General features: G+C 42.5%; 1 protein-coding gene across 14 annotated transcripts in view; it reads left to right on the top strand.

The window, feature by feature from the left end:
- The window catches only part of nrxn2b (neurexin 2b), a 592,065-nt gene that overhangs the window by 485,514 nt on the left and 80,145 nt on the right, over window positions 1–26,406 (top strand). For all 14 annotated transcript variants that reach the window (XM_019268034.2, XM_027287992.1, XM_027287993.1 and 11 more), the window contains one exon: window positions 6,663–6,844. In XM_019268034.2, the coding sequence (XP_019123579.2) occupies window positions 6,663–6,844 (182 nt within the window). The remainder of the gene's footprint in view (window positions 1–6,662; window positions 6,845–26,406) is intronic.

The following is a 26,406-nucleotide window of genomic DNA, read 5'->3' as shown; positions in this document are numbered from 1 at the left end:
AGTTAAGGGTATGTGCAGTATGTCAAATATGTGTAATGTCCCATTATTTTCCAAGTATAAGGTCAGTCCAATTTCTCTTTCCAACATTGTCCATGCTACAGTAGTGCCATGTCCCCATCTCACAGCTAACGACTGAAGCTCTTATCTGTGTGTAGAAAGCAAACTAAGTCTGAAAAAAGGAAGAATATGAATTTCCCTGAGGTATGAATGCAGAATCTACAGACAAGCTACCAGTTTTTGGCATCAAGAGCGTTCTGGTTCCTGTTAGAATGGAATATAGTAGTATAGGGTTCGGGTTAACCCATAGATTATCATTGGCATGATGACTAATGATGACAACTGACGATGACAATTTAGCTTTGTATTAGCTCTTATCTAGATCTTTGTATTAGCTTGTATCTAGACAAGCAGGTTAACACGTTGTGTGTTGTCCCTAACTGGCCTCTGAAAGTCTTAGAAACTTTGATACTGTTGTAATCAAGTGTCGTTTCATCTCATGTAGCAGGAAGGGCCCACTCATCCTTCGAAGCAATCTTGCAGAAAGCATAGATAGAAGAGGAATATTATCAGAGGGGATGACTTGCTATTTCCATCCTAGATGCAGCCATTTCTACATTTTCTTATATACCGCCACAGAGAAATAGCTATCAGAGCAAGGCCGGAGTTGTTGACGAGGTTGTTAGACTACGAAAAGAGTGATTGCATCTGTGGGTGTTTGTGTGTGTGCCCGATCAAGCCATTGGAAAAGATGGAAGGACCCTAAAATGTCAGTGAAGTGTGTGTGCTCTTTACCAAGTTCTTGTCACGGTGTGTGTGCATGTAACTTGGAAACTTCAAAGATCAACAGATGTCTAGAAACTTTTGGCAAATGTCTCATCTCAGCCCCTTTCTTTCTCAGTTTCTTTTTTCCCAGACTACGCATCCTTTTCTCTGTCTCTGAAATATATGTTGTGTCAAAAAGAGTAGCAAAAAAGGTTTCAGTCTTCTCGTTTAAAAGGAATCAATAGCTCTGTCTCTCTCCTTAACTGCTTCAAAGAATCAGTCTGCACTGATGCAATAATACATGAAGGTTGGAGGAACCATCTGTGTGTTATTGAGTTATTGTTTGAGAGCCTGTCTGAGAGTTTAAAATAAGAAGTGTGTTTAAATTTACGTGGGTGTGCAGTGTGAGTGCGCCTTGAGGCTTATTGCCTCCCAAGAATTGACTCCATCACCACCATCAGTCCCTTTTTTCCTCATGGAATTTCCATTTTATTGCCGACCTGTCACGCAATTTTCATGCTGTCAGCTCCCATGAGGCTTTGCGGCTAGTGTTCGACACCGCAACATTGACCGCAGGCCTTAATGAAAAATTGTGGCGTCTGGTTTATCCGATATGACCTGTTTATCCCCACGGTGGATGGTAGTGGCCTAGAATCCACTATCCCAAATCAATGACTCTTTGCAGAGAAAGAATCCCGAATGATAAACTCAATCCTAAATACACTCCTTTCACCCCCAATATAGAGAAGAAGAGTGAAAGAAAAAAGGGGAGGGATGCAACAATCAAAATCAATAGGTTTTTCATTACTGCTTTGATTCATGAGTCTTTTCTGATTATTTTCCACCGGATCTGTGGACAAAGGAAAATGGCTTTTATATATATATATATATATTTTTTTTCAGTTCTTCAAACCAAATTACCAGACAGCCCATGTGAATGGAAATAATAATCAAGGGGTGTCGTGCAATGTTTTGCTTCATCTCTGCATTCTCTCTACCTCTAGCACCACAGGTAGGATTGATTGGCCAGATCGATGGCGCCAGAGCTAATTGGACAAAAGTAATAAATATTTAGTCTCTTTTTTTTTTTTTGATGTGGAGATTGTGAAACAAGTGTGGCAGAGCATTTCTATCATTATTATTCTAGCAAAGACGGCAGGAAGATTGCTTGATTAGACTACGGTGGACTGAAGGTCAGACAAATCCATAACGGGCCAGGTTTTTCTTTGCAGACAACTCCCAAGGAAGCACTAATTTACTTTTTACTCACAGTTTCCAATAAAGGCAAACAGTTGCTGTTTGGGAGTACTTCTATCTGCCTTGTTCTTTTAAGTAGTTGCAGAGACACAGTTTCAAATTATATAACCCCCCCGCAAACGGTCTTGAGACTCAACCGCATCCTGCTACTTTTCCTTTGCTACATAGAATTCTTCACTTGACCACAAGAGTTCACTTTTGAGGAAAACATCACCATACGTTGTGTTCGCGAACAAGCAAATGTTGTTGTGTTTCTAGTCAGGAGTCTTGCATATAACAGGTAATCAAAGGAAAACCTTGGAGGGACCAAACTTTTAGATTGATTTCTAGGCAAACACCAGTTTTGGTTTATTTCAAACTCTTTAACTTCCTTCATGTACGATACCCACTGCACACAAGGCATCTCGAAATGTACACTGTAAATTATTGTAGACAGCCAGAGAAGAAAGTTCTCCAAATGTGTCTTCTTGGCTTTGATAAACACCTTATCTCGCTCTCTCATCCCCCTATTAGTGTGTGTTGCATTGCAGTCTTTGGTAAGTTTTGCCTCAACCAGAGCAGCAGGTGTTCGCTGGGAGAAACAGTGACACATGGATGCACCCTGTCAGACTACTCATTAGAGACTCTGCACCTCCTTTGTCTCCTCATTTAGAGGCGAGATGAGTGTGCATACACACAAACACATGCACACACGTATACAAGTGCATAAAACAGCAGGTGGCCACTATCAGCTGGACAAATCAAAACAGGCAAAGTCAACACCAGCTCATTGGATGGAGGTAAAGAACAAGAGAGGAGTCAAAAGTATTTCCAAGTACGACTAGAGTGTGGAAGTTCTTGTTTGTTTGTTTGTTTGTTTGTTTGCCTCAACTTTGCCACTTCAGTTATCACTTCTGTGACTTTCATGTGGGCAAATTGAATGTGCTTATGATAAAGACAAAGTAAAAAGTGACAAGTGTGACTGTGGCAACAGGCGTACAGCAAACTCTCTGGGGAAGACAAAGCATATGGTAGGTGCTTTGCATGAGAGGGGTGTTAATTGATGAGAATTAGTTAAGCAGAGATGATACGTGCCGCATGTCTGATTGGTGAGACACCCTAAATGAGATACTGTAGTGGTTACTCATTAGATATTTAAGATATGGGAGAAAAAGCACATACAAACTTAAACATTTTGGGTTGCTGCATCATTCTGCATTGTTTTATACATATTATTATACTTGGGTTCTGGGTAATGGGTTCTCTGTACTTGATGAGACAGCACATGTAATGAAGATAGTTGTAGTTTATGTACATTAACAGGGGCTACAATGGGACCCGTGGGGCCAATTAAAAAAACAACATATTTGAGCTCACTGGAAAAGTTAGGGATTGTTTTATTTTTTAATCTTGTTGTAATTATTTCTTCCATTTGGTTTGTCTGTTGTATCTCAGAGTAGAATCCCTGCTGGTTTCAAAGATGTTCAGAGTCACGCCCGTGACATCATCTCATATCCTTGTGTTGTTTTGCGAGTTAACAGCTATCTGAAAAGCTGAGTGAATATGTCCTTGAATAATTTGTTATTCACTGCGCCGTGATGGAATTACACAGTAAAGTAGCACAGGGAAATGTGGAGTTTGATTGTATAGTGTTCATATCAAAGTTTACCTTGAGTGTGATATATCTGAGTTTTTTGTTTATTTTGTTAAGTTAAGGAAATCATATAGGTCCCTCTAATTACTGTATCAAAGCATTTGACTATTGCCTCCCATACAGTTGAGACAAATTTAAGAAAGAATATCTGAAATTGAAGCAGTATACTCAGAGATATTCTGACTTCAGTTGATAGTGTGTGTATAAACAAAAAACTGGATGCTAGACTTCCCATAATGCAACTTACTGTGTCCTTCATATGACAACTGCTGCCCGTTAAATACCCACATCTGTTTACACAGACGAGTAGTAATTCCTCTGACTAGAGAACTGCCTTGTAAAGCTGGTGGAGCGGCACCTTTTCAGTTCTGTGTGTGTGTGTGTGTGTGTGTGTGTGTGTGTGTGTGTGTCATATAAACTTAACTTTCTCTCCTCGTCCCTCAAACTCTCTCTCTCTCTCTCTCCTCATACAAGTGCAATCAGATACATTAACATGCTCTCGGCTTCAGCTACCATCAACCAGTCTCTCTCCTTCCCCACATGGCTCCAGTCTCATCTATCACAACATGGCTCCCCACCTTCTCTGTTTGTCGGCCATTTTAGAAATCCTTTCTCCTCTTTCTCAACAGCTGTCTCTCGCTCAGTTTCCACGAAGCCCCGATGCTGCGCTGCTAATAAACACAGGAAAGAGAGGGTGGGGGTGGGGGGTGGGGCGCCAACTTTCTTTTTCTCTCCTCCATCCACAGTTCACACTTTGCCATCCTCTCCACTCCCTGCCTCCATACCCCGTTGTCTTTCTTCATCCTCTCCTTTTTTTCCCCCCCTCCTCCTCCGGCACACAACCTCTTTATAGCCCTCCTTGCCATGCTGCGATAATTAGTCAGCGCTAAAATAATACAGCCTTGAGAAAACAACAAGAGCTGAGCAGAGGGCTTAGCTCCGCTGGGAGGGAAGGAGGAGAGGAGGAGAAGAGGAGAAGGAGGGAAGGAGGGAAGGGGAAGGGATGGCAGGAGCCAGAAAGAGGCAGAGGGAGAGAGGAAGCAAGAGAGAGAGGCAGGAGAGTTGTGTGTCAGCCGATTTCAAATGGCTACCAGCGGATTGTTAGATAATTTCAGTGTCGGGTAGCTGAGTGAGTGAGTGAGTGTGTGTGTGTGCAAGAAGACTGTATGTCTCCCATTCTTTATCAGCCTGCCTTTCTACCTTGTGTATGACTAAGAGTGTGTGCGGCCTGTTGCTGTGGATGTTGTTTGAAGGCCTGTTGGCCCTGCAGCCATCACAGCCTCTGCTTTCCATCCTCTCTGACCAGAGCACACACACACAGATTTGTAGGGTTTGAAATAACAAGGACATGTGTGTGTGTGTGTGTGTGTGTGTGTGTGTGTGTGTGTGCGTGTGTTTGTTTGTGTGTTTGTGTGTGTGTGTGTGTGTGTGTGTGTGTGTGTGTGTGTGTGTGTGTGTGTGTGTGTGTGTGTGTGTGTGTGTGTCAGCGTCCACACCTGTGAGTGTGTGTGCTTTCATAGGTAAGCGTGGGCACAGTATGAAAACCCATGTTGTGCACCGTGCTGTATCCGTGCACAATTGGGTATATGTCTGGAGTCTGGTGCTGCTGTTAGTTCCTGAATTGTTTAGCCAATCAACTGAAAAGAAAACATTTTGAAGTTTGATCATTTAGCAAGAAAAAGTGACACTTGCCTGGTGTTCCATTTCAAAAGTGAGAATTTGTTTTCTGTCACTGCAAATTGAAAATCTTTGGACTGTTAGCTGCAAACAGTCAAATGGTGATTTGAAGACATCAATATTGGGTTCTGGAACTTTTTCACTGCTTTCCGACACTTCATCGACCTAACCAGGGGTGCATATGACCAGGATCCAGATTGTGCAGTAAAACATAACTTGGATGAATCTTTTTGTTTTATATATTTAGAAACAGGAATGGAAATTTAGTTTAAGTTGAGTTTAACTCGTGAGACACATCAGAGCAAAGAAACTTGGTAATGGTGAATTCAACTGGGCAGTTTTCATTGCTTGTGTCCCCAATGTTGTTAGCAAAATGATCATTGAAGTGTTTGGTGAGTGGCTTCATATAGCTTCGTATACATACATTAGTATGTACACATACAGCATGTGTTTCTATGTATTTATGACAGACAGCCCACAGGGTTAAGAGCAGCTCACTGTTGTTTCATTACTCTATGCTAATCACAGCCGACACCCGTCATCTCTCATCCACCACCGGGCTTACTGGAGCCAAGCCAAGTCCTAACTCTGTTACAGTTCAAACATGAAATCGCTCAGCGTACGAGGCGGGTACATTTTTTTAGGCTAGAACTCAAAATGCTGCTGAGGCAAAGTTCTTTTGACAGGGAGATCTAAGGAATTTCTTTTGTTGACGTTGAGGAGTGGTGGTTATACTGACAGCGTAGCCAACACAAACTTTGTCAGTTTGTCCTAGTTTGAATGCGATGCAACTGAGGGCAACTGAAACTGCAGTGGCTCAGCAGATTAACATTTCAAAGCAGAGTGACAGCCAACACCGGCGCTTGTACTGTACTAGTGCTAAAACTAAACATGATATACTGTGCCGTGCAACAGACTTGTTTTATTACTCAGACAGAGCTGCTTGCTTTCACATGCATAACAGTTTTAAAAAAGGACATTCAAGACATTTTTTTTCAAATGTTTTTACTTAAATGATATGGAATAGAGTTGTTGTTGTTGTCAGTATGTGACCTTTCACCTTGCTGTGAAATTTCTTGTTTACAGCACAAGGTAGATTGATTGATTTCAATATTAAATTTTAAAAAAGGAAGCTCTACACAACAAAGGAATATGTGGCAGAAGTGAACACATACAATTTATATTAGATTATATTTGATTAGATGTTATGAGAAAACATGAAGACATATTCTACATTTGTGCTTGAGAACACGTCTTTCCTTACAGCTATTAAAGTGTTATCATGCCGTAATTCAATGCTAACCCATTTTTCCCATCTCTGTGTGTTTTGCAGCTGGGACAACATACATCTTCGGGCGAGGCGGAGCCCTCATCACATATACCTGGCCACCCAATGACCGGCCGAGCACACGGGCAGACCGGCTGGCAGTGGGCTTCAGCACACAGCTGAAGGAGGCCATTCTGGTCAGGGTAGAGAGTGCCAAGGGACTGGGAGATTATCTGGAGCTGCACATAGTAAGTTACCACCTTCGGGATATTTACGGAAGGGATGAAATGATTGGTGAATGTGAAAAAGTACCCCAAGCTACATTCAGTCAGATAAATCACCGGAGAAAACCCAGAAAGTAAAAGGAGGATTTGGTAGTAGCTGGACAGGGAAGGTGACAAAAAGAAGGATGGAGTGGGGGTGTAGAGAGTTGACTGGTTAGAGGACTTTTGGCACACTTGAGAATGAGAAATAGGAGGGAAGGAATGTGTAAACAGTAAAAGGGAGACTGAAGGAAAGAAAAAGATATAATATTGGTGTTATAGGCTGGTTAGGGAAGCGTGAGATAATGCATTCTTTAAAGTTAGACTGGAGGTTGGACTTAAAATTGTGAGGCTTAAAGGATAATTCTAGTTCCTGTTATAGCTTGGGTTATTTTATGTGGTTTTCACACCTTTTAGCACAACCAATGAGTGTTCCTCTCAGATACTACATATAATAACATACTACAGTATGGTGTGATTAAAATGATGATCAAAACTATGAAAACTAGACCTAAGTTGTAATAAACGAGAATAATCCTTTAAGGTGAGAAAAACCTAGACAATGTTATTCAATTTTCCATATGTCCTGACTCACAAGTTTTCAGGTTTTACTGAAGTTTGGCTCACATTGGCTCTTTCTGTGTGACTCATGAGGTGATGATGTTGACTCTGGGAGTTAAGTCATTTTCGTCAAATGGCATTTAATTATTTTTGCCGTGTAGTACATGCAAGGGTCACTTAGAGGAATCCGTGTGCGCAGAGTCCAGAAAATGAGTAATCACCCAACATCATTTATTTTTGTCCCCTGTCAAAGTAGTTATTAGCCTCATCTCTGCTTTTATTGCTTTCATATGTTAGGCTTAAAGGTCATTTAAAAGCACCTCCAATGATAACTTTAAATGGCAATTAAGGGACAGCAGGCGTTTAAAAATGCATTTACACAGGCTCTAATTGTCTCGTTGACCCTTGTGCTTCCTCTGCCCAATATTACATTCAAAGCTCATTTTCATTTTAATGGGGGCTTTTCTGTTAATTACTAAGACCACACCTGGTGACTCTGATCCACTCATCATGTTGTTGCTGGAGTCAAAAAATTAAACATTGTGCATAGTGAGATTCACAAATCCGGTGTTACTGTACCAGCTGGCGGAAAAGATGAGGCAATGTCCCACAGATCCTTTACACTCTCTTAAAGTACGCAGTGTTAAGACCCTATCACTGTTATCTACCCTTATCTGCACTCAGCCATCTGCACAAGTGTGTATGTGTGATCACACCACTTCAACATCCCAGTGACCCCAATTTGTTTTGGGCTGCCCGTGCCTTGAAGCGACAGGAACATAGTTGACCCCGGGTCACTTCTCATCCAGTGCTCTGTAAACTGAAAGGGACAGAGGGAGGGATGATGGGAAAGAGAGAGGGACAGGTGAAAGAGTCATGGCGAAGAGACCCGCAGGATAGACCAAGTAGGTCAAGGCCAATTTGAATGTTTTTAACGCTGGTAATAAATAATGATAATGACCGTAAGGATGAAAGATTACATGCATAAATGTGATTGACACGACTAATGATGCTGGGGTCAAAGTCGTGATGTAGCAGAGTTCAACTGGAGCAACTTTGAACTTCAAAGGGTCAGTTCCTGTAACTTGTAGTCATATTTCTGTGACTTTTTAATATTGGATTGGAGATGATTGGAGAGAGTCACATGAGCCATGCGTATGTATGTATATGTATATATATATATAGAACATCATAGCAGATTGTTTCAGTTTTACTCTTACAGGTTTTTAGATTTCCATCTCTGAGATTTCTGCAGCTATTTAAATAAAACAAAATGAAATTTGCAGTCTGCACTCACAGCATTGCAAAAAGGAAATTTTCAAATATTCAACAGTCACATCTCTTTCCAGAAAACACTGCCCTAATTGCTGAACATAATCCACAGACCTAACCTGAGTGGAACTACTTTCAAAAGAAATGAATAGTTCCCATTAAAACTATTGACAGTGTGTTCCGTGGATTAGCCTGAGTAAGGAGAGACTGTTTCCGGAATGAGGTATGGCTGTTGAATTTTAAATGTAATTTCAATGCTGTGAGCACAAACAACAAAATTATATTTGTCTCCATCGGACTGGAGTGTGGCAAACTATCTGCATGGCTTGATGCTACCAGAAGTCGGCAAGATAATGTCTATGTAATTTCGGTGAACTGATTCTTTAACTTGGATTCAACTTTATGTCGAGTTTTAGATGTGTATTTCAATGTAAAAGACCTGCTGCTCTCTGTTCATCTCTAGCCCGTTGCTCACGATCGCTCATCAGTCATTGTTTTGCTTGCTCTTCTCTCAACTGCATATTTTCTATCTAACTTCTGTGTCTTTCATTTACTCATTCCCTCACGTCTGACCCTCTCTCTCTCTCTCTCTCTCTCTCTCTCTCGCTCTCTCTCTCCCTCTGTCTCTCTCTCTTGCTCTCGCTCTCTTCCTTCCTCTCCTTCTCACCAACACATCAGTGACTCCGACACACCAGCCAGGCTTTTCTGCTCCCATTGCAATTAAATTTCATTTGCTGCCGTTCCTCCCGAGTCGTTCCCCTAAATGACTCTGTTCAGCCCATGGTGGGTGTTTGGGTTCTGTTAATTATGCCCGTCTCTCTTTGAGGGAAGAAGTACACGCAAATTAGACCTGAGAACCCAGGGGCCATGGCTCCATATCATCCCACCTGATGGGGGCCTCACGGACCCAATCAAACTACAAAATAGCTAGTTCAATACCTTGGGCCTTTTTCGTTAGGCTAGTGGTTCAGAAATAGCATTTTACTTTTTTATTCCAGGTTGGCTTGTTCCATGGACTTCATATAAAAATCCTGACTCACATATTTGGAAGTGGACATGCACAATTATAAGAAAATGTGTTGTTTTGTTGAGATTTCCCGGAGTTCTTCATTTTAAGAGCAAACATCCACCATTACTCATGAAGCAATTAATTAATGTTAATGTTCAGTTAATGGCCTTTCATTGAGTCAGCGGCCCACAGGCATTTCCTGTCATTACAGGATATACACACTGATGAATGCTGTCTCTGTCTGTCTGAATAGAAATACTGGCACTGGTGAGCACAGCTGATAATATGTCACCAGGATGTGAGCATTATTCCTTATCTTTCACAGACCACCCGTCTCTTTATATACCCTTCCACCGTTACCAAGCCTCTACCTCGTTCATGCCACTCCCTCCCTCTCTTTCTGTCCATATACCTGACAGAGGGCAGGCCATCACTCACTACATCTTCTTGACATGTTGTCAACAGCCCTCAGGGCAGGAGATGTAAAGCCTAGGTTGTGGGATAAGGAGCTTATACTGAATGTGCTGACTGTGGCTGCTTTAAAAAACACCTGACATGTCCTCACAAGACATTGTTTCTTGCACTTCTCTAATTGTTTACTGTGGGTGTGTCTAGAAGTGCTGCAAACTTTTCTAGTTTGACATTTCGAGAGTTGTAGATGAAAAAGCTTTGAAATTCATTACTTGGAAAATGCCATAGGAATGAATCATCGCTGGGCAGACCAAACATGACTGTGCATATTGCTTTTGCAGTGCAATATTGCTCATATGTCTGTAAAGATTCTCTGCCATCTAGGTCTGAAAAATCAAGCAACAGTAAACCAAAAACAGCTGGATTTGCTGTCTGGTCCTGTAGACTTCATCAGTTCTAGTGACTGGTGGGGAGTTCCTCTGTATTTAATCACCCAGAGAAGCTAAATACAGCAGAACTCCCCAAGAGTCAGTAGAACTAATTAAGCCTATTGGATGAATGGTGAAACATTTTCAAGAATGCTCAGTAATGGTGCAGACACACGGAGTCTGGCGAGGACTCATCTGGGCCGTCTAGACCACGGAACACTCAGGCTGGTGGGTGGCGTAACTGTGAGTTGGGCAGTGCTCAGTTTTGCTTTTCTCATATTACAGCTAAACATTTCACTGACATATGTTTCTAAAACATTTGAGGCGAGAAATAGGCAATGCAGTAACAGAATCTTGATTCATATTTAATCAGCACTGCCACGTTTCACAGTTTGATCTGAGTTTTGCGAGCCTGCTGCGTTGAGGTGGACACACTTCATTTGCATAACTTTAAGGCTGAGTTGTGTTTATGCAAATTCACATACAACAAACAGTCAGTCCCCGCGCCTCGCTTTATCCATCATGCACCGCCTGGTCACTGAAAATGAAAAGATCTGTTGACAGATGTAATTTCCATCTATTCCATCACTCGCTGTTTGTAGCTAGTTGTAACTTCCAAGGTGTGCATTGGTTTGAATTACCAACTGTTTTGTGGTAAGAAGTGACTATTGTGAGGTATATTCACATCACATTGGTCCTTCCAGCCATCCTGGGCTATTGCTGCTAATGTAGCTAATGCTAATCTAGTTCATTCTCTTTTCATTCCAAACAAATTGCTGTTGTTGCCGCTGCATTTACTGTGGCAGACACTTTCCTGGCTAAGACCTGCTTGATGTTGTATGATTAGAACAGCAGAGTCTACTCACTTAGATCTTTCCACATCTTTTAACCAATACCCCACAGCCTTCTTCAGCAAACTAAACTTGCTCAGGTGCCATCAAGGGGCCAAAGTGCAGGACCTCATTCAAGTGATAACTGGCAGTTGAATAGATAGGCGAGATCACAACCAATTCAAGGATGGTCAGGTGTGAATGTCTTCTTGATCTTTCTCTGACTCCTGGTGAATGACTTTGAGTCCTGACCAGCTTTTGGTCTGGTGCTCTGTGAAGTCTATGGGACTTTCATTAAGTGATGACACCTGACCAACTTCCATTTGCCGAAGAAGGATGCTTGATTTGTTTGAAAGCTCCAGGAGGACCTCACTGAAGTGGATCCTTTAGACTATTCACCATAACTTTGTCACCCTAAGGTTAAGAATAAATCTCCATATTCAAGCAAATGTAAAAGTTGAATAGGTGGAATCAGTACTGGCAGGAAAACATAAATGTACCTCAGAAATGTTAGATTCATTTTTCAGGCTTTGGGGTCTCCATAACAGTTTGGTTTCACCACTCACAACATGAATTAAATACTAACAGACACAACTTTTATTACTTCAGTAAGCATTTCTGTTTTCTTCGATTTTGTAGACAGGATGTCCCCTAGTCCCCACGATGTCTTTCACAGGATGTTAGCTCCACTGAAGTAAAAATGGTCATTTGGGAGGGCAGGACATCATTTTTGCCAATCTTCATGACATTTCCACCATCAGGGCCTGGGGTATGAGATTCAGAGAATGAAGGGTGCAGACAGATATGGAAGAGGGCTGATAGCTAAATCTCCCATCTGTGGCTGCTGGAAAAGGTAGATGTCCTTGCAAGACCTTGGAAGCCAGTCATAAAAAGAAACTGGTTATAATGTACAGTATATATAAATACGAATATTCTGAAGCCAATAGCACTTCTGTGCCACGTCACCAGTTTAAACACATCAAATGAAAACTCTATCTGCATACATTTAAATATTCACATGATGTGGTGCATTCGTGCTATTTTGACCTGAGCCCAGTTGATCATTCATTTGCTACACCAAACCCTGGGTCTAGGTGGCAACACTCAAACTTGCTGATCAAGTTCATCTGGTTGAGTGCAGCTGAAAATGTCCTCCTACATTGTAGTTTTATGTAGACAGCAGTGGTACAATTTAAGAACTTTTTCTTAAGGCAGTACAGCAGACAGTTTGAGTGCTGGCGTAAGCATACGCACCTGCCTCAGTGAGTGTAAAAGCTGCAGTTGTGCGGCCTAGTCTGTGTTTTCACAGAGTCATATCTCAATGCAAACAAAAGTACAGCATTCATTTGTTTTGTGCTGACGTGATAGTCTCAGTTTGTCCATTTTTTCCCCTCCTGTACACAAACATTGGAAATTTGAAAAGTTGGCATGCAAGACATGTTGCCTTTCATTTCAGTCTGGCTAGAACGCCTCGTCTTTCTCCAGTTTCATGCTTTGCTGTCCATGGTACCTGGCTCAGGTGACAGCACTACAGGCAGCCTGCTCACCCAGTGTGGTAAACAAAAAGGCAGTGAACGGTAAACCAGACAATCTCACATTTTGCAACTCTCGCCTCAGAAATGTTTGTCGTCTACAATATGTTTGTCTAGTGGGCCCTTACAAAAACCTAAACCATCTTCAGCTTTATGACTCCTCAGGTATTAATGGAAATGTCCATGCAGGTTTTTTAATCTAAACAGAAGTAATATTCCTTGCTTAAGACTGTTAAAACGTGAAAAAAATCTTTTATATAGCTGTTTTCACTCAGGCAATAAAAGCACAAAAGAACAGAGCAGCAAATTGGGGTTATTTATTATGCACAGAGAAATGAGTCATTAATGAAGAAAGGAGCAAATATCAGAGCCATTCTCTTCATGAGCTACTCATAAACTTTCCAAATGGCCTGACAGATGGCTGTGTAAAGTTGCACCAGTTTAGATGCACCTTTCGAACTACTACTCGCACAATCTTTTTTAATATATGTTTTTTTTAGAGGTGTCTCTTTGTATTTATTGCTGTTCTCACAGGCACCGCTCACATTTGACAGTCATTACATTTACAGCTGGCAAGTTGTCGCACTAACTGCTCTGTGGGAAGTGTCTCATCTGCAGTTATGGGCCGGTGCACGGTGCACAGCGGGCCTGCCCGAGTACCTCCATCACTGGCTGTCCGGTCCCAGCTCATAGCATTAAATAAGGGCTGCCTCTGATTACCCGTTAGGGAGCCATCCCTCACTACAACTGTCTACTTTGAACAGGGGTTGGGAGAGAGAGAGGGAGACAGGGATAGCAAAGGGGACATGGCTATATTTTCTCCTCTTGACCCCACTGTTACCCCTCTCCCAGCATGTGGCAAATGCTGATTGAGAAAGGAACAGTCAGAGTCACACAGGCTTTTAGTGGTCAGCAACCCCACGGTCAAAGTATGAAGTGCAGCATCTGACTTCATTAGCTTCACCATAAGCTCTTTTCCGCTTACTGCTAGCTAATGAGAGGAGCACTTCTCTTTTTTTGGCAATCACCACACTCGCTTTTTATTTTTCCGACAACCACAGGTTATCTGTCGAGGGTTTAAGCTACTAACGGTTTAATTATGGGTTGAAAAACGTGATGTGACGTTTGACAGCAGTCCGGGATATGATGACTGGCGACTAGAACAGGGTGGATGGAGAGCTTTGAGCGTGCAGCGGGGAGCCGAGAGATGCTGGCGTCAGATAAAGGCAGATGGTGATGCGGATAAAACTGTCAGAGAGCGGCAGAGGCTTTTATCCTCTACTCCCCACCCCCGGTGACATAAACACACACACACACACACATACACACCCACACACAGGGAGGGATGTGTGTGCATGTGTGCAGACACTCAGGGTACGCCTTTACTCCTAACTAGCTGTCAGTAGTGCACAGAATCACACACTGGTCGCAGGTTCCAGGTAAGTGCCAGAGCTGCTCACAGACGCATTTGCAAGGACACCTTCACATTCCCTTACAAGACATGTATGATTAGCTCTAGTGCACACAGTTTACAAGGGCAGCCCCCCACACACACACTCCCACACACAGTTATTTCCGTATTTATAACTCCCCACCTTTCCTTTCTTAAATGGGTGTCACTTCCCCAAACTACTCTCCTTCATCTTGTCAAGGGGGTAAAAGCCAAACATGCAGGAAGGGACAGAGGGATGAAGCGTGGAGAACAATTGAGGGAGAAAGGGAGGCATTGCTTTGATGAATGCAGCTGCCTCACAAAGGGGAGCGTGGGCCACCGTCAGTAATGAGATCGGGTCCTGGTGGGTTTGGCAGGGTCTCTCTCCTCAGCTGGTGGGAGCCTGACAGTATATCGATTAATCCTTCCCCTTCACATCACTAATTAATTGTCCCTGCGGGTGGAGGGGCAGCAGTGCAGGAGCTAAAGGGGGGGAGCAGATTCTACCTTAGAGGTTTCATCATGGGTGGCTAACTTTGGATGATTGGGATTAGGAGCTAGACCTTCCAGTGAAGCCCACCTCCATCACGAGGACTGGACTTTCCTCATATCTATTCATTCACAACTAAAATCCATCTGTTCAAGTGGCAGTGTTTGAAGAGGGCGGTCTGCAGCATGGCTTTAATTGCTGCCTGAGGGTCTCACAACTCTTTTGATGACCATTTCAAAGCAGCGCCACGGCTGCTACTTGTTTGGTCATTTGTCTTGATTTTTCAATGCAAGGCACTTCACAAATCCAAGAAGTAAGTCACCACTGCTGAAGTGTGCAAGCGTCGCTTCACTTCACTGTGTGGCTTGGCTAATTTGTCAGCTCTAAATGTAAATGGCTTATTAGGGGGTCATTTATTTTGTCAACTTTGTAGCAGCTGCTTATGGAATGAATGGGCACAGCTACACTGAATTAGTCTGAAAGTCTGGCTTCACTGCACTGGATTGAAGTGTTTAAAGGACTTACTGTGTTAAGCATGTTGCACTTCTGGACACACTGGTTTCACAACAGCTGTTTTGCCTTTGACAGTGCATGAAAAGCCCCTGTGTTCACATGGCTGATTGATGTGTGGGCAAAAGCACAATGTGATCAAACACTTCCACAGAGACAGGCAGTCTCTATAATACAGTGTTGATTTACTCTTGAGGAAGATGCACTCAGGAAGTGATGAAATCCAATTGTTAATATATTGTCTCAAATGTATATTTTAGCACACGATCTGCACTGTACTGCGCTGTAGCTACAAGGACATCAGTTTGTTTTGCTACACTTTAGTGTAATGTAATGCTTCCCATTTGTAGACTCACTTAGGCTAGACTCCACCAGCAGAGGCATTTGTCCAGAGGAACTTGCACATTGGAAGCAATTTGGGGCTCAGTGTCTCCCTCACTGCCTTCTGAAGGATACTTCAACATTTGGATAGGGAGATCAAACCACCAAGCCAAAGTGTTATCTAAAAAAACTTGAATAAGACGCAATCAGGCCTAAAATTTGGTCGCTTAAACCTAAATATTTATCATGCTTACATATACTGAAATGCTGTGCAAGTCATTACTTGTTCCCCTTTAGCAAAAAACATGAATGAAAGCAGGTTTCCAAGCTTAAGTATAATTAGGACAGCCTTTTACAAATGTGTAGTCTTCACCACTTAAAATACACATTTGATTCTGAGACTAACTCATGCCATCCCGTAAAGCTCTAAATCATTGCGATAACAAGGTTGTCTGAACTATCTTTACCGCCTGTAGGTCACTGGACTTGTAGCTCGTACTTGTAGCTTACATTGGCTGTGTGAGACTTTCCGGATCAATAAGCTGTTAGGAACCAAGAGAGCAGGCCGATCTGTACGGTTTCCGTCCTGCCTTTAATAATCGCCTGAGATGGCAAAACTACCCCTTTCTATTCTTTCCAGTTATTGTGTCGCATCTCCTTTCTTCCATCTACCTCTGCACTCTGTGAACATGTTTGTATCGTGCACACAATTGGTTCGTCGGCTTAGTTCAGATCAGTACTATACAATTGAACAGAATGATATATGTGCACCTTTCTACCAGCATTCTAATAGAGTGAAGTTTATTTTTGTAATTTTCCCCAGAAATTATGATATCAGCATTGTGATGCATTGTGCTGACAGCGCTTGTTTCGTTTTTATTTCAAATTGAATGCGCAGCATGTTCGTTCTGTGGGTTTAGGATTAGGATTTAACTCAATAAGCCTGACATATAAAGGTTCATGATACGACTGCATAAATGAGGTTAAAACCTATATATATATATATAGATATATATAGATTATATATATATATATATAATAATATATATATATATATATATATATATACGTGTGTGTGTAGCTGGTCCCAGCAGTCCCACAGCTCAGCAAAATGAAGAGAGAGGAGGGCAGAAAGAAAATAAGAGCATGTAAGAAAGGAAAAAAAAGAAGAGCACATTTAGTCTACTTTGTCTTTAGGTCGGTGCCTCAAGGAGAGGACCACTGTGAGGTCCAAATGTTAGTGCTGCACATCCAGGTCTCAGCTCCCTCTGGATACACTTTAGTCAAACCCCCACTCACTTACTGCAAGAAGCACCAGGCCGGCGCAGACAGGACAACCCATTTATTAACACAACTCTAAATTCATACAACATTACTCATTAGAAATGATGCCTTCATTTGCATTCTGATTCATCTACACCTACTATTGGTGCTGCCGCCGCTGCTGTTAGCAATTCTCTATGACTAATACACTCATTTTCTGTTTGAACGCACAGGTGTCTGCACTATTGTGAATGGTCTCATTAAAACTATTCTCTTCCATGATTAACTCATAATGCTGACACATGCATGAATCTCAGAGTGGATACATCGTGCTTAAACAAACACCAATTTTCCGCAGTGCTTGTATGCAAACTCCCAATTTTCAGATCTAACACGTCCCCTCAGCATCTGGCTGGGTGTTATAATGGACTACTGATTATCTTTGAAAGCTGCCTGTTAGCATTTTGTCTAATCCTTTTTGGACTTTGGCTGACCCTTACATCTTCTCCCCTCTTTGATTCATCCCCACATCCATAATTCATCCTTGCCCTTTCCATGAAAGTTTGTCTATTGACTTTCTGTACTGTTTTAATAAAGCTTATGTCTTCTATTGATTGTAAAGTCACTATGAGTCCATGCCCCCCTTTAATATATCAATCGACCACCAAATGAGCATCCTACATCACTTTTGGCCCACTTTCCCAGAGAAAAAAATAATCTATACCATATTGCCCAAACACTATAGTGTTGTGTCACTGTGGAGAAAATCAACACAGTCACTTTTCAGTGTTGACTGCAAAAATCAGCTTTGAACTTTTTCCACCCCATCTAAAAATGGTGGTCAGCTTAAAGCCCGAACAGCGTTACCAAATCTTTTCTAGCTCTTATCTCGGTGTACTTGTTGACTACCTTTTGGGATGATGTTTCTACCTTGAACACAGTAAAGACTGAATGCAGAGCGGGGAAGAACATTGACTAGAAAGAGAAAAAGACTTGGAGGCAGAGAAAAAGTAAAAGCAACAGAGCCAGAGAGAGAAAGACGGACTGCAAAGAGAATGTCCGGGGGGCCAACAGAGGCAAATAAGATGTTTACATCTGCTCATCCATGCAGAGTGCACATGTCTATGTTTCCAAGCCCTTGGTGATGTACTCAAGGCAGCAATGATGAATGCATCCTTTCTCAGTCACCATTCTTACCTCTGCGAGTCCATCAAGCATTCTGCTGTTGGCAGACCGGGAAAAAAAAACACTTCATTATTCACTGCTTTTGTTGTTCTGAAAATGAACCATTAAGAATGAATGTGTGGAGCCGTCAGCATAAATTTGGTCAGAACTGAGTGAAGATCTTAAAAAGCTAGTAGTGTAGAGCAGAGATAAGAATATGAATACATTTTCTAAACTGTAATTCCTTTTGAGGAATAAAAGAGCTCCTAATAAATGCCACGACCGGTGTTTAGCCGTCAGTTAAATTCAACACAGCGTCCCTCTGTGTGAGGAAAAAGAGGTGAACAAGGCATTAACTGTGCCATGATGCCTTTTCATTTACTTCATTCAGACTCGGTTGTGCCTTCAGACCTCTGAGGTTGCTCTGTTGACAATATCTGTGTGCAACAAGTGCTCTTACATGCACTGCGTGGGTTTGTTGCTGTTCGATGTGCACAGGCCGAGTATATTTAGTCCACTTACTGTAACTTGAGCAGTTGGTCCGCTGCCAATTAATTTCCATTTCTTGGAAGGGAAACAAGAAATGGAAATGAAGAGGGATGATGAAACAGATGACAGTAGATGGACGACGGAGATTGAAAAAAAGTAACAGAAGTAATGACACAAGCCTAGTTTATTATGTTTGTGTTGTATTGTTGTACTTTTGCCATTATCTTTATCTCTTAAGACAACAGTGTATTGATTAAAGCAGTTGCTGCGATCTGGAAACATGAGCAGAGCAGTTTAGCCAAATTAGCATTTTGTCTGGAGGTAAAACTGATGAAAGCAGTAGTGAGGTCAGGAATAATGTCACCTTCATGCCATATGGGAATTATTCTCTTCTATTATTAAAGCATTTGTTTCCAACTTGTAAATAGGGTTCAAGTCAACATCCAAACTGTAATTATGATTTAAAAATCTCTACAAGGCCTGACCTGGTGTTGAATTTACATGGAAGCTGCTAAAAAAAAAAAAAAAAAGGAGCAGAAGCAAAGCATGCTTCACATCATCCAAAGTCTGCCGTTCAATTTAATTAAACCCACATTTAATGGTTATAGTGCCGTCGGGCTGCTCACCCAACCAAATCTGCTATCATACAACTGTTTTGAATGGCCCGGTGATGTGACAGCTTGTAAGTTATAAACATGGGAATCTTTTCATCTCTACCAGTCATCCCATATGTGTGCGAAAGCATCATGATCACTCATTGGACAGGACAAGTGTGTGTGTGCGCAACCACAGTGAATTTAATGCGTCCAAAATTAGTTTGTAATTTGGTCTGTAAGCTGTAATGGATATGTACAAAGTTCTTCCTAATGTTTATGTTTTTCTTATAGATCGGTTTGACTAACCTGTAGTAATGTAATGGCAAAAACCAAAAAATAAATAAAATAACGGTCATATTGGAAAGAAAGTCTTATCTTAAATGTCTCTTATCCCATAACATTTAGCCCATCACCTTCTTCTCTCTTTTCAATATTTTCTTCTTTATGGGTCGAGGAGTAATCCATCCCCACTGATATGAGTGACTGAGGTTTTAGCTCACTGAGCAATGAGAGAAGTCAACTGTCCTGTCTTCCTCTCTCTTCCCCCCCAAGAGATGAAATCACATTGTCAGACCGGCGATAACTGATGCATGATGGGGCCCACGAGGTCTGTGCAAACCTGTCACAGCGAGCATCCTATGGATGTTCACTTCTGAATCTTTCATGTGCTATCACCCAGCAGATAAGGTGCAAATAGGATTGGTTTGCTGCAGCTGCTGTATTGCTTTAGTAAATCTGCTGTAAAGACTGTTGGATTTGAAGGTGATCGAGTTGGAGACAGGTGTGTATAGAGGGAGGGAAGTTGGAACAGAGAGAGTAAGACTATGTGAGGAGAGATTATAGTTAGCTGCAAATGTACATACAGAGTGCTGGAGTGCTAGTGCAGAAAGTCCCCATTCTGGCTTTTAACTAATCCAAGCCACATGTATGCTCTCATATAAAAGAAAAAAGTTAAAGTAGTATTAAAATATCAATTACTGTGACAACATAAATGCACAGAAATTTAGCAGCAGCTTAATGCTTTTTACTCTCTCCCAATCCCCCCTTCAACAACAACAGTCTGTCTGCCTGTCAGCTCGCACAACAGTGTAGTCATCGACCGTATCTTTTTTGTGTCTCTTTTGTGCCAAAATTGGCTCTGGATTTGATCAGAGATGGAAGAGGAAGAGTGGGGAGGGAACAAAAAAAATAGTATAGCTCTCACTTTGATTCATTTCGGCTGTCGTTCAGCATCTCTTTCTCCTGGGAGGAGGGGTCAGTCGGAGGGAAATACACAAGCAGCCAAAATTGCAAATGGCTTCAGCAAACAAAACAAAACAACAACAAAAAAAAAGAGCTTTTGTTGTCTTAAGCTCTCATTCACAAGAGCTAAGTGAATTGAAACCTGGAGAGGAAGATTTATTTTGTGACCTGTTTATGAGATGTGGAGAGGGGGTAAATTCCCAAACAAAACAAAACAAACAAAAAAAAACTGTCAGACAGAATATTCAGAGAAGTTAAGAAGCAAGACAATTCTCTGGCTCTTTGATTCTCACTCAGCTGCAATGTCTCACATGCTCCCTCCCTTTATATTTAGAGGAAGTGAAGCCACAAGGGAGGAACCTCTAATAAGTGATTGAAGGATTGGTGTCATGATATCATTCCTGCACAATTTAGGAGGAGGAGGAAGTTCATCATTCATTCATTGGTTGCTGCAACTGGGAATTGGGTGTACTACAATTTCTTCGGTTCATCCGGTTGGGTTTCGGCACAATCACACATGCAAGAATCAGCAACAGCTCTCAGCCAATTAGTTTGGAACCACGCCTGCCTTGTCTTGTAAGTTTCACTTTCTCTTTCCGCCGTGTAAAAACGCTTCAGTGCAAATTAAAAGGTGAGAGACAAAGAGAAGGAAAGCTAATCTCCCGCAAGTAAGCTGTGAGCTAATACTCAGGCAACCAGGAGCCGCCAAACACACACACACACACCATTAAAAGTGTTTACAGCTCCTTTTTAAAATTTCAGTTTGGCAAACAGAATTAATAGCCACTTCTAGCAGGTTAAGGTTATTCTTGTTTGTTCGCTCATTTCCCAACTCTCCGTCTCTCTAATTCTTTTATTACATCTCTGTTTTTCCCTTCCACTGCCTCTTTGCTGAGTCAGTGCTTGTACTTACACCGAGCGAGGCTCCAGAATGATGTGCTGAATAAGTGCCCTTATATCCGTCGCTGATGTAGCAAAAGGCTGAGGGAGAGTAGGTGCAAATATGGGAAGGAGAAGTCACCGGTTTGACTATAATGAGGGGAGGAAACTGTGTTTTATATAGTACCCAGAAAAGAGAAATGTGCTGACATTATTTCAGCATAGGCTATGATGTGAGACGTTTAGGGACGTGGGCAGATGAATAAATGTATCGATGGCAGAGGGGAATCTGACATTTTCCACCGTTTCTGTAAAGTTAAAGAGGATATTTGGCAGTGGCACAGACTCATTAGGGTTGCGCAAAAAGTCACTTACAAGACAAAGAGTCTACCAACTCTGACTATTATCCTGTGCATTTTGGACACATGGATCCTTCCCACTCAACTAAGACTGGGGCAGTAGCCGTCAAGCTGTTCCTCTCCTCTGCAAAGAGCTGGGCCAACTCGAGGGAAAAAAGGCTTGCTAGTTGGATGTCTTCCCAGAGCAATTAGCTGAACCCACACGCCTGTTTGATTAATACACAGATGAAAATTAGCCTCTCACAGCCACTATGCTGAGCCTAAGCCTCTTTCATAGTGACCAGGTTAGATGTCAGTCTGCACTTTCCAAACGTTGGCTCATGTTCGGCGTGTATGCAGGGTGTAACACTCAAAAAAGCATCTTGGATTTGTACGATCCACATCACTGCCGTTGAAGCATGATGAATGGGCCAAGAGGCAGACCACAGTCATCTGTGTTGACAAATGAAGCTTTTTCCCCCCCGCCTTGCTTACTCCACCTGCTTACCGGTTTACATTGCCATGCAATCGTCGCTCAGTCAACCAGGGCGCAATCCATACATATGTGACAGATAGGGCGTAGTTATCAAAGCTGGCAGTCCCAATAATTAGAAAAAGGCAATAGTCGAGGCCGAGGAGACCATTTCCCTGATGGATTAACAGCAATCGCTTACAGCGGCGTTCCAGAGCTGTTTACACTGGCAGTCATAAGGCAGATGTATTGCGCATCAGTAATGCCTTCCCCTGAATCCACTTGATCAAAAGCAATCGCTAGCTAATCAACAGATGTAATGGTGTACGATGGTCTGTTTCCAAAAGCAGCAGATGTATTATCATCAGAGGGAAAATAAGATGTGTAAACAACAGGCACTTCCCAGCCATCCGGACTCTATCCCGTTCTCTCACACACACACACACACACACACACACACACACATACATACTCACATACTGCAACCCACCTGGGAGGGATGATCTGAGCACCGACTGTGATGTCAGTTACACAGAGAAGAAGAGGACACCAAGAGCTATTCTGAGGGTCCCCCACCCGCTGTTTTAACAAGGCCCAGATCAGTGAGCCTTCCCAGGGTCAGATGGCCGGGGGTGGTGCCTCTCAGTTCTGGTGCCATCCCCCCCATCCCCTCACCCCCCCCCCCCCCCCCCCCCACCAGGTCTGCAGCTGTGTGTGAGAGATCCTGCTGCACTCTGTCTAGCTTCTAAGGTTGGTTAAAAACTCAATACTTGCCATCACACCTATCCAGGATGGGAAACAGTGCTGACATCACCTACTCCAGAGACACAGAGGCATCCCGGGAACGGTTAGCAGAGGAAGCAGGAAGGGAAGTCTGTCACATTCAGAGCATCTTGTACTCAGACGTGTCACAAACATGCATATAGACACATGCCTCATAAATTTCTCCTCGCTGGAGGCTGTCACGGCGGGGTGTTGAGATGCCATGCTTGCCATGACAATTAGCTGCACATCTGGCCTGATGATTTAGAAAGTTGGCCAGACAGCTGGTACAGCGCTGCCAGTGTTTAATGTGTAAATCTAAATGGTCCTTGAACACTGAGAGTGAATGCAGTCTGAGAGGAGGGTCAGAGGGTGTTGCAAGTTGGCCACTGAATGTGATGTTAAATGAAAAGTGTGGCAAATAGATTCCTGTAAGGCGTGATGCCAACAGAGAAATACTGCCGCTTTCCTGACACAGTATGTGATACTCAGCTGTAAAATGAGTAAGCAAGGGTGTCAACTCAAATTATGGGCACACAGAGCAAGTAGAGAGTAATCCACAAATGAAAAGCTTTGGTGAAAGTTTATGGGCGTTTTTTTCAGTGTTTGGTAAATGGTGATTTACTGCAAGCCAACAGACCCGGGACTTCAGTGGAAGACTAATATTTGAATCCCTGGTGCTCCAACCTGCCGTGTTTTCACTGATGCAAGATGAGTCCTGATTAAAAAATGTTATTAAAATGTTAACACAAAACAGTGCATTAGTGCATTTTGCACAACGGAAGGTGGACCTTCTGAAAATTCAATTTATCTACCCTCTTAGGCTTAAATCATACAGAATATTACAAAAATAACTTTAGGCAGGGATTTATAAGATGTAGGTAAACTAATGCAGAATTTTAAACAGGTTAAATATATAATACCTCATTGCTCCCAGTTAACCTGGTGCCAACGTGAATGAGTGTACATCCACACAAAAAATAGGGCTGCAGTTGTTGCAGCTGACTGCTTAAAGAAAGAAATATTCATCGACATAGCCCAAGTGCACGCATGCAGACTAAACGCCGGAACGTCTGTGCTCAGCTGGACAGATAGCAGTAAAGGTTATTTGAGTAATTGGCTTGATGATTAGCAGAGCACATGTGTAATCAGGGGTGTAGTGGGAGGTTGCTTTCAGAATGTAGATTCAGACACCTGCTGAATAATATTTGTGATGTAAAGGTGAGCCGCAGTCACGCCTCAGCACCCCCTGTCGCTGTGACGCCGCCTGTATTGATGAATTCAGGGCGAAATCTACCACAGTCTTGGTGAAAGAAACTGGTGTGACTGCAGTGGGAGCAGGTGTTAGTGAAAGGTCATAACAAGTTGATATATATCTATATATGTAGATATTGTTTTGTAATCCTATTAAATGGTTATATTACATCATTGATGCTGCCAGTTAAACGGGGCTCATCAATTTGAGGAACACAAATTGAATAAATGTCTTATCTTTAATTTAGAACTTAAACTGTGAGTAAGTTTGATATGTATTTGGTCAAAATATTAAACTGAGTTAATTTGTCAGTTTGTTTTTAAAGATTTGAATTTACCCTCCAGGACAAATCCTTATATCGGCATATCCCCCATCTCTCAGACAGCAGGCTCTTAAATGAGAGAAATAGGTTTTATTAGATGTAAACTGCATCTTAATATCATGACAGTAAGATGGGGCCGGGTTGAGGGGGGCAAAGTTACGCCTTAGTCTCCATAGTACAGACAGAGGCAACAAATGAACACTAACTTGGCCTGTATGGCTATTTAAAGGATGAAATGCCTCCCTGTGAAGCTGGGAGAGGGGGAGCAGCCCGACACTCACCCCTCCGCTACGAGCATCGGCAAGTCCCCGACTCTTAATTATCCACCTGGAATGATGAAAATGAAAAAGAAATAGTAAAGATGGAACCACAGCCGTGGCGGCTGGCGGGTCATTTAGCTGAGCATTTATAAAATGAGATTCCCCCGCTCGGTGTGTGGAGCCATATTACAAAGTTTTAATGCCTGTCTGGAGAAATAAAGAGAGGTAAGGTCGCCCTAATCTGCCAGTTTATACGGCGTGAGGTATCATGACAGGAGCTCTGACACTCCTCTCAGACAGCTCACTCATTCTCACACATATTTAGTATTCCAGCAATCTCACGCGCTATCACGTCATCAGAGTGAGACAGATGGTGAGACACTTAGAGAAAACACCTGTGTTTCTCTCTTTGCAGTGTCTGGTGTTCATCATTCCCACTTCCACCCTTCCCCTCTCACACTAGAAAATATATACAGCATATGAATGTTATTAGAAAATAAGTTTGCAAGTGAAATAAAAATGTCAAGAGAGCATACTTCGAATAAAGCTTCTTTTTTACATTTTACAAATAACAGCGCTCAGCGAATGCCTTCCTAATAAGCACCAGATGCAGAATCTAAATGCTTCATTATATTGTCTTCCAGGTGCAGACCTATACACTTCAACCAATAAATGTATGCAGCCATGATAGTTGTCACAGCTGCTTTTATTCTGCAGGTTCTGCATGTGCTAGGGTCTCCTCACTGCTGTGTTTAGGGATGCGGCGCTCGTCTTCACCTCCTCGTTGGCTACTGAAGAGGAGAAAGCACCAATTCCCACATCAAGCACAAACGTTAAACAAGCTTTAATTAAACTGTAAAGTGTAAACTCCCTCCTTGTGTCCAACTCCTTTAATATGGTGCTCTGATGCTATCTGTTACGATATAGGAGGTGTTTGTTACAATCATGCCGATCCCCTCTAATTATTGTAGCGTTTGACGTCGTCCTTGGGCTCTCAGACATTTGTTCACGGCAGCCATTTTGCGAGAAGGAGAGAAATGTCAGGAGAGTTGACTCTGAATCTGATGGGAATCGTGTAATGTCAGAGCTGCTGTGTTCAGCAGCATCTGATAAAGCGCCCAGCTCCTGAAAGCATTCTCCGGTGAGAGCCGGGCTGCCTTGTGCCACCCCTGCTCACAAAGGTGATTCAGCATGTGTACGAGGGGATCTATCCGTTGTATCCGTTTCTTTCCCTGATCGTGTCCAAATATGAGCCGACTAGACTGTCAAAGTGAGGACATTACCTGCGTTTGAGAGAGGCATGATTTGGACAGCCTCTGAGCAGTGGACTGTGGCGCATGTTATAAACGCAAACAGACAGACACAAAAATTGCCACACAGCCCATATCAACATCTTCTGCAGAGCGGCTGTCATTGACCTTCATGCCACTCAGGTGTGTAACACACCATGACCCGGAGGGTCCTCTGGCAAGGCCTGATCCTTTGCCTTTCTCACCCTGCATGGGTTGGTGTCAGCTGGGGCCGGGGTGTCATGTAACCTTTCACTCCTTATCAAAGTCAGGATGGATACAACCTGCCCTGAGTCACTGACCGAAACACTGTCTCTCCACATCTGGATCTTTCTGTTTGCTTCTTGCTCTCTCCAGTTGTTTTACACTAAATGTCAGTTTTGATCAGTTCCACGTTTCACCTCACTTCAAGGGTCTTTA

This window comes from Larimichthys crocea, chromosome XIV (genome assembly GCF_000972845.2).
Source record: "Larimichthys crocea isolate SSNF chromosome XIV, L_crocea_2.0, whole genome shotgun sequence".
NCBI lineage: Eukaryota > Metazoa > Chordata > Actinopteri > Sciaenidae > Larimichthys > Larimichthys crocea.
The sequence above is the reverse complement of the archived record's forward strand: the minus strand, read 5'-3'. Positions and strand labels throughout refer to the sequence as shown.